General features: G+C 39.5%; 1 protein-coding gene and 2 long non-coding RNA genes across 7 annotated transcripts in view; 2 read left to right on the forward strand and 1 right to left on the reverse strand.

Moving 5' to 3' along the window:
• Positions 1 to 1928, forward strand: part of LOC121684263 — a 7874-nt gene extending 5946 nt beyond the window's left edge. For 3 of the 4 annotated variants that reach the window (XR_006023084.1, XR_006023081.1, XR_006023082.1), the window contains one exon: positions 378 to 1928. This is a non-coding gene — a long non-coding RNA (uncharacterized LOC121684263). The remainder of the gene's footprint in view (positions 1 to 377) is intronic. The other variant, XR_006023083.1, reaches the window with a different exon arrangement.
• The window catches only part of LOC121684264, a 26243-nt gene extending 13729 nt beyond the window's left edge, over positions 1 to 12514 (reverse strand). The window contains exons 1-5 of one of the 2 annotated variants that reach the window (XR_006023086.1): positions 12338 to 12514; positions 11050 to 11130; positions 10709 to 10741; positions 8268 to 8532; positions 1779 to 1781 (exon numbers count right to left, since the gene is read on the reverse strand). This is a non-coding gene — a long non-coding RNA (uncharacterized LOC121684264). Of the gene's footprint in view, positions 1 to 1778; positions 1782 to 5229; positions 5890 to 8267; positions 8533 to 10708; positions 10742 to 11049; positions 11131 to 12337 lie in introns of those variants that run through there. The other variant, XR_006023085.1, reaches the window with a different exon arrangement.
• LOC121684211 (NACHT, LRR and PYD domains-containing protein 3-like) overlaps positions 1 to 16378 on the forward strand; it is a 37586-nt gene that overhangs the window by 7771 nt on the left and 13437 nt on the right. The window contains exons 2-4 of the mRNA XM_042064177.1: positions 12973 to 14847; positions 15879 to 16052; positions 16169 to 16342. Of these exons, the coding sequence (XP_041920111.1) occupies positions 12973 to 14847; positions 15879 to 16052; positions 16169 to 16342 (2223 nt within the window). The remainder of the gene's footprint in view (positions 1 to 12972; positions 14848 to 15878; positions 16053 to 16168; positions 16343 to 16378) is intronic.

Below are 16378 nucleotides of genomic sequence, written 5' to 3' on the forward strand. Positions count from 1 at the left end.
TGAAGAGGCTGAAGCATGCTGGCCTTGACACCTCAGTCACACTAGTGTGCCCCGGCACAGTGGTTGAAAAACACTGACCTAAACCATATATTTTCTGAAAGCCTATAGCCTCTAGATGTCAATTAATATACATTAGGACATGTCCCACCTTTCTACTGACTTTGACAATATACAAAATAGTGCCATGTATACATTTATATCCTCCAAAGTTTGCAGGAAGGTGGGCCATGTGCTAGTGTATGTTAACTCACATGTACAAGTGACAGGCTTTAAGAAAATATATGGTTTGCATGGCTGAAACTGCTTTGCCTTTGTGTTGGAGCTCAAAATGTTCTAAACATATCTTAAATTTCTCTCTTCTACTTATGTTTTCACAGATCCTCGCTCCTGATATCCTGATGTATGCATTCCATTTCATTATATGACTCCAACAGGACACCTACACAAAGGAGCTGTTAAAGCAGTGTCCTTCTACAAACAACAAGACAGCGAGCATGTAAACAAGGCCTTGTTTGTCCACTTCCTGAAGGGGCTGAAGCATGCTGGCCTTGACACCTCAGTCCTTGCTTCCATTTACAGCTGTGTTGTGGAGCGCATTCTCACATCCTATGGTCTGCAGCGGGTGGTGTCATCGCGTTATTTATCATCGTTTGTGTAAATCTTACACATCTTACACAAAAGTCTAAAATAATCTAAACTTCATTTACTCTCCATGTATAGATCAAGATAGACTTGCAGAACAGGCTGCAGGGCAACAGTCTGATAGCCTGCATGAAAGCATAAATGGTCCGCACTTGTTAAAGAGTGCAATTATCAAAGGGCATTGATATTGTGTTTTTTTAAACCAAGGAGGATGGCTGTAGCGATGCTGTCAGCTCTGCCATAAGCAGTGACTGTGATTACGTTTGCACATTTTGAAAATGTTGTTTTTCTTTCTTTTGCATTCTTTTCCACTTCATTGTTGTATAGTTTGTATAATGTTTGTTAAAGTTGCACACATTAATTCACTGTTCTTATTTGTAAAAAATTGTATAGTGTGGTATAGTTTGTATGGTGGAGTCTTTATTGTATCGTACAAACAAGAACACCACACCCCACCCCATCATACCACTTTGACTAACCAATTTTCTGCAGGAAACCCTGGAGGCTTTCTACATGTATTTTGTTAAACATAGGGGTTTCTATGGTAGTGGTTGCTAAGCTATTGCTAGGGTAACTGAGAAGGTTGCTATGGTGTTGCTACAGGATATATAGTGGTTGCTATGCAGGTTTATAGGGTAATCATGTTGGTTGCTAGGTTGGTGATAGAGTAACTGAGAAGGTTGCTAGGGTGTTGCTAGAGTAGATATGGTGGTGGCTATACTAAATTAAGTGGTTGCTATGCTGGTTGCTAGGGTAATTGAGATGGTTGCGAGGCTAGTCATGTTGGTTGACTATCAAAGTGGTTGCTAGGTTGGCATTGTACAGGTGGTTGCTAGGTTGTTGATAGGGTAACCAAGAAGGTTGCTAGGGTGTTGCTAGGGTAGATATGGTGGTTGCTATTCCAAATAAAGTGGTTGCTATGCTGGTTGCAAGGTTAATCATGTTGGTTGCAATGGTGGTTGCTCGGTTGACATTGTGGTGGTAGTTGTGAGGTTGTTGGTAGGGTAATTAATATGGTTGCTAGGTTGTTGCTATGGTTCTTATGTTGGTTGCTAGGTTGTTGCTAGGGTAACTTAGAAGAATTTTGTTCAGCTAATACATTTTGGCCTACACTATTAAGGGACAGCTGAATTGACCATCTAAACCATATATTTTCTTAAAGCCTATAGTCTGTAGATGTCAATTAATATGAATTAAGACATGTCCAACATTCCTACTTACTTTGGTGCATCATATAGGCTTAAGCAATACTGCTATTTTTGCTCTTAGACTATAAAAATCCATAATCACTTAAAAAACGCAAATTTTTTAGTTTTTGAAAGTCAATTTCTTTAAATCATGCTTGAAATTGTAACCATATTCTTTATTGAGTTATGTTAATTGACTATAATACTATTGTATTGTCATCCTTCTTTGGGACTTGAGTACTTCAATATCCCCTTCATGTATCAATGTACATTAAAGCATCTTTGATAGTAAAGGACTGTAAATAATTACTTCAATTGTCTTTCACTTGTACTGGTTCTATATGTTTGGACCACTGATTGACTGCACTCTGGTTTTCATCAGCAAGGTCAAGGCTTAAATTAACCTCAGATAAGTCTGTTTTCATCACATGCATTATATGTGCTAATGTTGTGAAGTAATTGGTGTGACCCTACAAAGGCCTGTCTGACCTATGACCTAATAACCTAGGGTTAGTAAATATGGGATCGGAGTGAAATTACTTCACACATTCAGAAACCTCAAAGTGAAATGACCTCACACATCCAGGAAGCTACAGCAATACAAACTCAGCTACAGGTCTCAAATACGGCAAACCAGTTGCCAATTTCTATGCCCTTTATATCAATTTGTGCCACATGTTATTAGTTGAAAATTACTGGTGTAAGCTTATCTGACCTGTCTGACCTTTGCAATTCATGGACATGTACACATTGGTTTCACATTTCTAACAAGAATATGACTGATTAAATTTGACATGTAACATCCTTGGATGACACAAAATATAGTGAAATGGACTCAACCCTCACATATTCACAGACTCTGTAGCACCCCCTACAAATCCTTTTTTTTTTTTCAATCTTTGGCTCCGCCTCCTGGCAACACACAAGCAGTTATATTTGAGTGTGTAGTTAAATCGCATCTCACATATTCACAGACTCTATAGCACCCCCTAGAAATCCAATATTTCCTATATTTGGCTCCGCCTCCTGGCAACACACAAGTCATTAGATGTCCCAAATTTGACAAACTAGTTTGTTATCATCCCGTGTATCAAAATATGTGCCACATGTTGGTACTATCTTGAATTAACTAGTGTAATCCTATCAAGGCCTGTCTGACCTATGCAAATTATGGCCATCTAAACCTAGGGTTAGCATTTCTAACTTGCATACCTCATAAACAGACTAAATTTAGCATGTGACATCTACCTATGACATAAAATATATGAGATACGTAAAATCACATCTCACACATTCATAGACTCTATAGCGCCCCCTAGAAATCTACATTTTCCAATCTTTGGCTCCGCCTCCTGACAACATACAAGCAGCTAGAGGTCTCAAATTTGACAAAGAAGTTTGTTATCATTCCCTGTATCAAAATATGTGCCACATGTTGACATTTCATGAAATAATGGGTGTGACACTTACCTAGGCCGGTCTGGCCATATGGGTGTCTCAATTGTAGTTTCTGAGTATGTCCGGTGCATCAAACTTGCCATGGCAGGTAAGATCAGTGAAATTGGGTTTATTTCAGCACAGCACATCTCTGTGTATCATATTCAATCAAAATATGGATGTTTTAATGGTTTGTTTATGATTTAATAACTTTTGTTGGTCAACATCTGTCAAAAAATGCTCTCTGAACGGCCATTTCTGAAGATTTCTTGTGCATCAAAATTCCCACAGCACCTTAGATTAGTGAAATTGGGTTTATTTCAGCACAGCACACCTCTGTGTATCATATTCAATCAAAATATGGATGTTTTAATGGTTTGTGTATGATTTAAGAACTTTTGTTGGTCAACATCTGTCAAAAAATGCTCTCTGAACGGCCATTTCTGAAGATTTCTTGTGCATCAAAATTCCCGCCGCACCTAAGATAAGTGAAATTGGGTTTATTTCAGCACAACACACCTCTGTGTATCATATTCAATCAAAATATGGATGTTTTAATGGTTTGTGTATGATTTAAGAACTTTTGTTGATCAACATCTGTCAAAACAATGCTCTCTGAACGGCCATTTCTTAAGATTTCTTGTGCATCAAAAGTACCACAGCACCTAAGATAAGTGAAATTGGGTTTATTTCAGCACAGCACATCTCTGTGTATCATATTCAATCAAAATATGGATGTTTTAATGGTTTGTTTATGATTTAATAACTTTTGTTGGTCAACATCTGTCAAAACAATGCTCTCTGAACGGCCATTTCTTAAGATTTCGTGTGCATCAAAAGTCCCACAGCACCTAAGATAAGTGAAATTGGGTTTATTTCAGCACAACACACATCTGTGTATCAAGATCAATCAAAATATGTAAGTTTGTGATTGCTTTAAACAGGGGGTTGTCCAATACACATAAAACAAACAGCAAAGGTATATGCTAATACAAAGCAGCACTACAGGCACTAAATAATAATTTACATTTGATCAGATTCACTTTTATTGTCATTGTGCAGAGTAAAAGTACAAACAGGGTTCCCACTCTAAGTCAAATGTAAAATTCTATGACTTTTCCCTGACAAAACACCTGAATTTCCATGACTTACAATATACCGACCAATGATTTCAGAGCACCCGCATCAAGAGTCTTTTACTTTTTTAGAGCGGGAGATGAATAAATAGGCATTGAATTAACAGAAACAGAAACATTATAAGAGCATGAAGAGCAGTAGAATATGGTTATGTATAATTGTAATTACAGTATGTGCATTTGTAAATAAATAACACTATGGGTGGGATAGGGTATTTGGGGGCTTACTTGATTGGTTGTCACCGGTGGGGTATACTACGAAGCACGTTAGACATATCTAGGTTATGTCTACATATCGAGGCTTGACAAAGCCTTGACTCAGGGGTATATGTTAAGTGATACTACGATAGCAGTTATGTGATATATTTGTCAAACTAGGCTTCCAGCTCAGATCTGTGCGCGTTCTCGGTGTTGGGATGACGTTGGCCAATCGTGAAACGTGGAGACGCACGTTTTAAAAACAATTACAAGACCGCCTCTATTTAAAAACAATTACTTCCGCATTTATGAGCGATAGCTTAATCTACACTGCGGTAATTTTTTGTGTCTAACCTATAACATCAAATAAATCAACTGTCATCAGTTGTTGTATGGTATGCACGTCCATAGTGGGATATCTGCACGCACAGCACTATTAAAGTGCATCCGAGATCCAAAATGTTAGTAGAGGTGGAGCTCCACCTGTACGATATATGACAGAATCCTACACGTGAGATAACTTCGTTTCTAAGACAATTGATTGGTCAGTGGGCGGTAGATTACACGATTTGAGCTATAACTTAGCACATAACCTCCTCCCGACCAGGTTTGGTTGACAGCATAAGATACCATGGTGATACAGCGACACTAAAACAGATCCACTTTCGTGTCACAGCATACCCTGGCTTTGAGCGCAACATACCTCGCTAACCGACTAATCGAGATTCGTAGTATACACCACGGGATACAGAGCTACAGTCCAGTCGGGTGACAGCCACAGAAAAGAAGCTTCCTCTGAACCTGCTGGTTCGGGTGCAGAGAGACCTGTAATAATAATAATAATAATAATAATAATAATAATAATAATAATAATAAAGACAGTAATATTTTTCAAGACCATAGAGAATGCTGTACTCCAGTCTTGAGGCGATGAGGGCATGGATGAGAATGATGCATTGTTGAGCCGTCTGGTCACAGTAACACAAGACCCATCCTGTCAGACTAGGCCAGAAGTCCCGTCACCGGAATGATGTAGAGGACTTTGAGACAGTCATGTGGCGCCTTTGACCAGTGGTCACAATACAGAGGACCCCTGGCCAGTCAATGAGCAGTGCTTGACAAACATCATGTGTAGAAGACCCATTTTGCAAAACGATGTAGACACCCATCTATTCTCAGGAGCAGTCCTTCTATAACGGGCAGGAACAGCTGCAGAAAAATCCCCGGGCTTTGCCTTGCTCCTTCCTGGCATGTCTTTCTGCTTTGGGGATAACCAAACAGCTGACAACCTGGAAATTAGAAATAGAGATAAAACAAGTGTACAAAGAAAGAAACTACAATCTCAGTGTATCTCTTGACATGTTCAAACATACTGATGACTATAAAGTCCACTTATAAAATGCAGGTCTATGCCTTTCAAATAGTGTGCCAAAGTATTTAAGGAGGGTGGGCCAAGTCCTAGTATGGTTTAGGTGGTTGAATCAGCTGTCCCTTAATAGTGTACGCCAAATTGTATCAACTGAACAATTTGTTTCTCGACCTACAATATGGGCCTATGTATGCTTTATCATATGCCAGAGTAAGTAGGAAGGTGGGAAATGTCTTAATTAATATTAATTGACATCTAGAGGCTATGGGTTTTCAGAAAATATGTGGTTTAGGTGGTCAATTCAGCTGTCCCTTAATACACTAGCACATGGCCCACCTTCCTGCAAACTTTGGAGGACATAAATGTATACATCGCACTATTTTGTAAATTGGCGAATGAATGGGGCATATGATTTTGAGCTCCAACATAAAGGTAAAGCAATTTTAGCCATGCAAAGCATATATTTTCTTAAAGCTTGTCACTTATACATGTGAGTTAACATACATTAGCACATGGTCCACCTTCCTGCAAACGCCGTATGATGCACCAAAGTCAGTAGGAAGGTGGGACATGTCTTAATGTATATTAATTGACATCTAGAGGCTATAGGCTTTCAGAAAATATATTGTTTAGGTGGTCAATTCAGCTGTACATTAATAGTATAGCCCAAGATATATCAGTTGTACAATCGGTTTCTCGATCTACAATATAGGCCTATATACGCCTTATGATGCACCAAAGTCAGTAGGAAGGTGGGACATGTCTTAATATATTTTAATTGACATCTAGAGGCTATAGGCTTTCAGAAAATATATGGTTTAGGGGGTCAATTCAGCTGTCCCTTAATATTATAGCCCAAGATGTATCAGCTGTACAATGCGTTTCTCAATCTACATTATGGGCCTATGTACGCCTTATGATGCACCAAAGTCAGTAGGAAGGTGGGGCATGTCTTAATGTATATTAATTGACATCTAGAGGCTATAGGCTTTCAGAAAATATATGGTTTAGGTTGTCAATTCAGCTGTCCCTTAATAGTATAGCCCAAGATGTATCCGCTGTACAATGCGTTTCTCGATCTACAAAATGGGCCTATGTACGCCTTATGATATGTCAAAGTCAGTAGGAAGGTGGGACATGTCTTAATGTATATTAATTGACGTCTAGAGGTTATAGGCTTTCAGAAAATATATGGTTTAGGTGGTCAATTCAGCTGTCCCTTAATATTATAGCCCTAGATGTATCAGCTGTACAATGTGTTTCTTGATCTACATTATGGGCCTATGTACGCCTTATGATGCACCAAAGTCAGTAGGAAGGTGGGACATGTCTTAATGTATATTAATTGACATCTAGAGGCTATAGGCTTTCAGAAAATATATGATTTAGGTGGTCAATACAGCTGTCCCTTAATAGTATAGCCCAAGATGTATCCGCTGTACAATGCGTTTCTCGATCTACAATATGAGCCTATGTACGCCTTATGATATGTCAAAGTCAGTAGGAAGGTGGGACATGTCTTAATGTATATTAATTGATATCTAGAGGTTATAGGCTTTCAGAAAATATATGGTTTAGGTGGTCAATTCAGCTGTCCCTTAATATTATAGCCCAAGATGTATCAGTTGTACAATCGGTTTCTCGATCTACAATATAGGCCTATGTACGCCTTATGATGCACCAAAGTCAGTAGGAAGGTGGGGCATGTCTTAATGTATATTAATTGACATCTAGAGGCTATAGGCTTTCAGAAAATATATGGTTTAGGTGGTCAATTCAGCTGTCCCTTAATATTATAGCCCAAGATGTATCAGCTGTACAATGCGTTTCTCGATCTACAATATAGGCCTATATACGCCTTATGATATGTCAAAGTCAGTAGGAAGGTGGGACATGTCTTAATATATATTAATTGACATCTATAGGCTATAGGCTTTCAGAAAATATATGGTGTAGGTGGTCAATTCAGCTGTCCCTTAATATTATAGCCCTAGATGTATCAGCTGTACAATGTGTTTCTTGATCTACATTATGGGCCTATGTACGCCTTATGATGCACCAAAGTCAGTAGGAAGGTGGGACATGTCTTAATGTATATTAATTGACATCTAGAGGCTATAGGCTTTCAGAAAATATATGATTTAGGTGGTCAATACAGCTGTCCCTTAATAGTATAGCCCAAGATGTATCAGCTGTACAATGCGTTTCTCGATCTACAATATGGGCCTATATTTAGCACAGCGACAACCATATCTAGCAAAATCACAGTAAAAGTAATGTAAAAGTGACGTAAAATACCTGCCAATTGTCCTCTGTATCCACCGCTGCAGTAGACCATGATGTGAGGATGCACTCCATAACACAGCTGTTAATGGAAGCAAGGAGGCCAGCATGCTTCAGCCTCTTCAGGAAGTAGACAAATGAGTAGCCAAACAAGGACAAACAAGGCCTTGCTTACATGCTGGCTGTCTTGTAGTTTGATACTACTCTCCTTTCTGTGAGTGTTCTGTTGGAGTCATATAATGAAGTGCAACCCATACATCAGGATATCAGGAGCAAGGATCTGTGAAAACATAAGTAGAGGGGAGAAAAAAAAGACATAAAGATATGTCGAGAAAACATTGCAGGACCATCCCTAAACAACACATCAGGACACCTTTCTTTCCTTTTTCATTTGATCACTACTGCAATTCATAGACATATGTTGTATACAGGTGGGACAAAGGTAAAACCGATGTGGGTATTTATGCTATTATAGAATAGGCTACTAAAATGTAACTCCACAACTTCAAGTGTCAACACTGTAGTTTTGGAGGAGTATTTGTAGTTCTTATGCAGGAAAATCAGTATAGGCTACTTTGGACATTGAAAGCTGCATGCACTACGTAGTACACACAAGCGTACAATGCATTATTTTGGAGATAGAAATGTTGTACTGCTTTGTTTTTCAGAAAAACAGTAGTAGCCTATAACAGAATTTTTTGTCACATGAATTACCCAGACCCAAAGAAACAAATAGCTTATTACGTGAAACTGACCTGCTTATAATTTAATGTCAAACACCATCTCAACTAATTGAAAAGCAGGATTGTATCACCATCACACTCATTCCAATAATTTAACCATAACGTGTCGTGAACAACGATTTATTTGGCTAATTATCATGTATTTGTCCACGTCTTTTACCATTATAAGACATTGAATTGTACTAAGAAATTGCTAATTTCAATTAACCAGACCCAAAGAAACAAATAGCTTATTACATGAAACTGACCTCATTATAATTTAATGTCAAACACCATGTCAACTAATTGAAAAGCAGGATTGTATCACCATCGCATTCATTTCAATAATTTAACCATAACGTGTAGTGAACAATGATTTATTTAGCTAATTATTACGTAGGCTATTTCTCCACGTCTTTTACACTTATAAGACATTGACTAAGAAATTGCACTGATTTCGCGTGATTCTAGCTGTTTTACAGCATGAAGGAGTTTTGGTCAGGATAAGTATCTCTATATTTTGTTCAAAACAACAAAAAACAACTATTTGTTATAATTATTATTTACTAAATTTACGTAGTTTAACTTACCTTACCCCACACGGCTCTACAATGTGTTTCCGCTTTCTTGTGGTGGCGTGTGTCACATGACAGCAACCAGCCTATCACACTGGGGCTCTTATACGGGGCTCTTCTGCGTTTTTCGAACGTTTACATACCTCATAAAATCTGCAGATGACACAGCAATAGTGGGGTTAATACAGAATAGCGAGGAGACCAACTACAGGGCCTGGGTGGATCAATTCGCGAAATGGTGTAGGTCCAGCTGTCATCTTCTAAATATACAGAAAACAAAGCAAATAATAATAGACTACAGTACAGAACTGGGAGCCAGCCCCCCCAGTGTATGGTTAAAAATGGTGAGGATGTTGTGATTGTAGTCGAGTACAAGTACTTAGGCACAATAATAGATAATAAGTTGCAATGGGACAGTAATACCAACACCATCTATAAAAAGGGGCTGCAGAGGCTGCATTTTATGTGCAAACTAAGACAATTTAGAGTGGATAGAGATATATTACTTTTCTATCATTCATTTGTGAAGAGCATGCTACTTTTTTGTTGTGTTACCTGGTATTTCTCTTTGTCAGTGACCAAAAAAAACCAAACTGAGCAAGATAGTTAACATGGCCAGCAAGGTTGAGGGGCAAAAACCAGACAGTATTGCTACGACCTGTGAAAGAAGGGTGTTGAAGAAAGGTCATGCAAATAATAGAGATATGTCACATCCCATACACCAGGCATATGAGGTGTTGCCATCAGGGAGGTTCAGGCTACCTTCTTTCCAAACAAATTGAGCCAGTAGGTAATTCATTCCAACTAGCATTACATTGATGAACAAGACGTTACCTGCAGGACCATGCACTTTCTTTCCAGCTGGACTATCACAGTATGCACAACTGCACTTTATCATTCTATAAATGTGTAGTGGGGTCTGTGCCTTCTGCCCTGATGTTGTGTATGTGTGGGAGTGTGGTAGGGTGGGGGCGGTTGGGGTGAGGGGAATTCCGTCTTGTATTCAGTCTTGTCTAACTGTCTACTGTATGGCGCAGAACAATTTTCCGAAAGGACAAATAATAAATCTATCTATCTATCTATGATTTTGGTTTGATTTTGGTTTGAACACCTTTCTACGAAAATCAATCTTGGGATAAAGTAATTATACACTACTCACCCTGGGGCTCATATAGGGTTTTTCCTCTAGACCCTGCAAGTGGCAATAAAGACAATTTAGACCACCATGGCGTAAAGTATATAAGCATGCTTAAAATGCAACAAGTACAAAAAAATCATATACAGACACAAACACAATCATACACAGTCATATTTTTATGTCTGTTGGACAATTCAATCATCCACATCCCTCTCCTCCCAAGGGACATATGCATCTCTTTGCATTCAACGTAGTTTTCAACAACAACAATAACAAACAGCAACAAAGCTTTTCTACAGTATGGGTGTAGAATTTTTGATAACATATGGCTCCTTTTATCCTAAAGAATGTCAAATACATACCGACTGGCTCATCAAAACAGGAAAGGCTATCCAGACCAAGTCCATGTAGATCCTTCACAGATGAAAATGAAGAGGCCTTATCTGAAAAAGATCAATAGAAACCTTACTCTAAATCTCAATCCAAGAACAATTACTATGTGTTCTCCTTTTCTTCAGTAGCAAATACACTGCCCGTGAATCAGAAATCAGAAATATATTGGTGTCCCAATATAATGTTTACTCATAACAGCTGGCAATAGTGATTGCATGCAGATAAGTAACCGTGCAGCAAGATTGTGTCAGCTTAATGTTACAGTTTGTGGCATTGGACAGTTAGGAAACAGTAGGTGAGTGGCGTGGGTCAGCATAGGAGATGGTAGACGAGTTGTGCTGGACAGTAGGCAAGAGGCAAAAGATAGTAGGCAAGTGGCGCAGGGCAGTAAAGGAGACAGTAGGAGAGTGGCATTGAATAATAGGAAACAGACACGTCACCAACAACAGTGCGAGTGGCCTACTGTAATTACTGCTATTATTATCATTATTATGTATTATTTATGTATTATTATCAATTTGTTTTGTTGTAGGCTAGACACACATTCCATATTCACTGTATAGGCTATTTCTGTCACTGTACACATGTCATCTGGAAAACTTGCCTATTTATCTAACTGGTGTACATAATTAATCTTGATCGTCTACATAACTGCTTCTTTGCACTTCTGGTTGGATGTCAACTGCATTTCATTGGCTCTGTACCTGTAGCCTACTCTTTTAAATTACAATAAAGTTGAATCTAATCTAAATCTAGCCTAATCTCTCTAATATTATGGGCTACACACATTGCAATTCTCTATTGAATTAAACTCCTCTCTTAATCAGGTTAAAGAAATACAAAATTATATTATAATATAAGTGAATATCTAACATCTGGAGAACTGCTGTATCAGAATACAATTGTTTTATAGCTGATATGTGGCCTAAAACAATGCGCGTTTTCGCAACAAAATCTATTCACGTTCATCATGATTATCGATTATACATGCCTGGCTGATAGGCTACCTCCCAGCTGTTAGCTGTAGCCCACACTAACAATATTAGGCTACAATGTTAATTTACACAGACAACAGCTGTTTTACAGATTAACGTAACATTACATCATGCACGTTAGCTAAATTATAAGTTGTGCAAGCCTACTCTGAATTCACAGTATTGCCCATGCATAGGCTACTATTTCATGTTAAATCAACTTTAAAATGTTTTGCTCAATTGCTAGCAAAATGATCATGCTAGCGGCAGTAGCAAGGCTCACCTCATTTCCCATTTGGATTCTTCTTTTTTCTCCGTCCCTGCTCGGTTCTTGTTTCTGGATTCTGGGGTTCAGCCTTCTAAAACTGCTAGCTAGAAGGTGGCTCCTTCTAACCCACAACTCAAAGCAGGCTTAAGAGTATGAAACTGCACGTCAAAAGCATCAAATAACATTCTCGCCATTTTGGGTTGGGCTTTTTTGACAGATGACGTGGTTCTGGCTGAAAGCGAAATACAACGTGATAGTAACACGATAATTACGTCGTGCTCAACACGTTTTTTAACAAGGAAACGTGTTACACAACACGTCCCAATAGATTAATTAACGTGACAGTGACACGTTCAGACGTGAGACTGGGTTGGCACTATCAATGTGTCAGTGTGTGATCTGTAACAAACTCCACTTTCAGTCAATCTTGATGTCTGTCAGTGTTTATAGACATTTATATACCCACTCTTTGAGTGTTCACAATTTGTTTACATAATATGTTACTGTATGTTTATCAGAGAAATGACCTCCATTATGGTGGTGGGTCATCGTGAGTGTTATGAGCCTCAGCACCCCCAAGGAGCATGTGTGTTTTTAGCACCCTCTAGTGATAGTAGATAGTGAGGCGTCTGTGTGCGATTCTGTTGTAGATCCAGATGGACACCAAAGAATGCATGGCTCAGATCCACACTGAAGATGAAGTTTCAGCATTTGGTTGAGGGAATACCTCATCAGGGAGAAACCAAACTCCTTCATGAGACATACACAGAGCTCTATATCACAGAGGGGGGAGGAGGAGAGGTCAATGATGAACATGAGGTCAGGCACATAGAGAGAGCATCCCAGATAGAAAGAGCACAAGGCAGACCAATCAAATGCAGTGATATCTTTAAGCCCTTATTGGAAGGAAACAACCGGAGTAAAAGGTGGACTGCACCATTCAGATACATCAGAGACATCTTTAAATCCACACACAGACAACACAGACCCATCAGAATGGTGCTGACAAAGGGAGTGGCTGGGATTGGAAAAACAGTCTCTGTGCAGAAGTTTATTTTGGACTGGGCTGAAGGAAAAACAAATCAAGATGTCCACTTCATATTTCCTCTTCCTTTCCGGGAGCTGAACCTGATGAAGGAGAAGGAAATGTGCCTGAGGGATCTTGTTCAGATCTTTTTCCCAGAAATACAATCTCAAGAAATCTTCACCAATTCAAGACACAGAATCATGTTCATCTTTGATGGTCTGGATGAGTGTCGACTTCCTCTAGATTTCCACTCCAACCCAACGTGCAGTGATGTGACAGAGCCGGCATCAGTGGATGTGCTGATGACCAACCTCATCATGGGGAATCTGCTTCCCTGTGCTCTCCTGTGGATCACAACCCGACCAGCGGCAGCCAATCAGATCCCTCATGAGTATGTGGACCAGGTAACAGAAATAAGAGGATTCAATAACCTACAGAAAGAAGAGTACTTCAGCAAAAGAATCCGAGATGAGAACCTGGCTAACAGAACCATCGCACACCTGAAGTCATCCAGGAGCCTCTATATCATGTGCCACATTCCAATCTTCTGCTGGATTTCATCCACTGTTGTAGAGAGAACATCAGTTGAATCAGAGAAAGTAGAAATACCACGGACTCTCACACAAGTGTACACACACTTCCTGGTCATTCAGACTAGCATAAAAAAGGACAAGTACACAGACAGAAAAGAAAGAGATGATGAGATGATTTTGAAACTGGGGAAATTGGCTTTCCAACAGCTGGAGAAGGGCAATCTGATCTTCTATGAAGAAGACCTAAGAGAGTGTGGTATTGACATCACAGAAGCATCAGTGTACTCAGGAGTATGTACTCAGATCTTCAAAGAAGAGGCTGGGCTTAACCAGGTTAAGGTGTTCAGCTTTGTGCATCTGAGCATTCAGGAGTTTCTTGCTGCTTTATATGTGTTCCTGTGCTTCAACAACCGAGAAGGAAACATGCCTGACCAACAGCAAACCTCTCAGCTCTGTACTCTGTTCAGAGCTACAACACTTCATGACTTACACAAGGCTGCAGTGGATCTGGCCTTACAGAGTGAGAACGGACACCTGGACCTTTTCCTCCGCTTCCTTCTGGGCCTCTCACTGGAGTCCAATCAGAATATCTTAAGGCACCTTCATCTACTGACAAGAAGCCAATCACAGAGCTCAGAGCAAACAGTCCAGTACATCAAACAGAAGATCAGAGATCAGAACAACTCATACAGAAGGATTAACCTGTTCTATTGTCTGAATGAGCTGAATAACCATGCTGTAGTGGAGTACACTGACAGGAGCTCAGAGAGTCTTTCAGTAGTCATGCTTTTACCAGGAGAATGGAAGATTAGGAAATTTGAGTTTAAGATGTCAGAAGAGCAGCTGGATAAGTTTGACCTGCAGAAGTATATAAAGACCCCAGAGGAAGATCTGACTGAGCTCCTCAGTCCAGATGAAGTTTTTAAGAAGCTACTGCCAGTGGTCGCAGCATCCACATCAGTTATGTAAGTACAATACTGGTAGAAGGTGTATATCTTGGCTGTGTATGTTGGCTGTTTATGTAGAGGTAATGTTGCACAACGCAAGTTACATTGGTGCTGTGACCCGGATAGACCTTTGAAGTTCGCCTACAAAAAAGCTACCATCTTTGACATCCGGTATCTGCCGATTTTTCCTATGGGAAAATAACATGGGGATTTTGCATTATCGCACCTGTTAAACTCTCGCGGGGAAGAAAAAGTCTGAAATGCAGACGATTTCCTGAACACACTTTTGTCCTCTGCCTTCGAGTGGAAACTGTGATCTCCGTGAAGGTGGCACACTTAGATTTTTGCTAAACGGATCTCCTTATATGGGCAAAGATGGCCGTTTTGGTTCTTTTTCGTAGGCAAACTTCAGAGGTCTATTGGGAGTGAGGTTTAATCTTTGAGTGGTAGGTTTCTCCAGTGTTTCAAATACACTTGTTTTCCTTGAATGATGATTTTGTTTTACTCAAACTGTCCTAGATTGATGATTTTATTGATTGATTGATTGGTTGATTGATTGATTGATTGATTGATGATAAATAACATTCAAACTACATTGCAGAGGAGACCTATGTAACAATTAATCAATTAACAACAATAAATACTTCTATAGTAGTACTATTAGTCTATGAGAAGGCAGAAGTTTAAAGTGTTGTCGAAGGAGATATAGGTAAAGTGTAAGTGGAGAGAGGGAGGAAAGGGAAGTGAATGATCGGTGCATTTTAGGTGTGTTGGGTTGATAAAATTGTTAGGAGAGAAGGTATTCTCAGAAGAGTTGGACCTTTAAGAGCTATTTGAAGGTAGAGAGGGATGCCCCTGTTCTGGTAGCACTTGGTAAGTTGGTCCACCATCAGGGAACTACAAATGGAAATAGTTGGTTGGGAGTCAGTGTTGAGTCTGAGTGTGTTGTGTATTTCTTTTTGTTGCTATAATACCAGCTCATAGGGCTCTTTTCAGGCTTTAGCCACAACCATAATAAATAATCAGTCATGTGATTTTGTTTCTCCCAGGCTGATGAGTTGTTCCCTCACAGGGAAAATCTGTGCTGCTTTAGCATCAGCAGCCAGCTTAACCTCCTGGAGTTTGAAGGAGCTTTTCCTGAGTGGCAATCAACTTCATGATGTAGGAGCTCAGTATCTCTCAGACCTCATCATTAATCCCCACTGCAAACTGGAGAAACTAGTGTGAGTGTAATGTAGATTGGTGAACTAGATAGTATAATTTGGTGTGTGTGTGTGTGTGTGTGTATCGTATAGGCAAATGTGAATGTATTAATCAAATGCTCCATTGTTTCTCCTAGGCTGGAGCACTGCTCTCTCACAGAAAAGAGCTGTGCTGCATTAGCATCAGCTGCCAGCACAAGTTCTTGCTCTTTGAAGTACCTGAGCCTGAGTGAAAATAACATCAGTGATGCAGGAGTTCAGTATTTTTCAGACCTCCTCAACAATCACCACTGCAAACTGCAGAAACTAGTGTGAGTGTTCTGTGGGGGTACCCTTTCCACTGACTT

This window comes from Alosa sapidissima, chromosome 15, assembly GCF_018492685.1.
Source record: "Alosa sapidissima isolate fAloSap1 chromosome 15, fAloSap1.pri, whole genome shotgun sequence".
NCBI lineage: Eukaryota > Metazoa > Chordata > Actinopteri > Clupeiformes > Clupeidae > Alosa > Alosa sapidissima.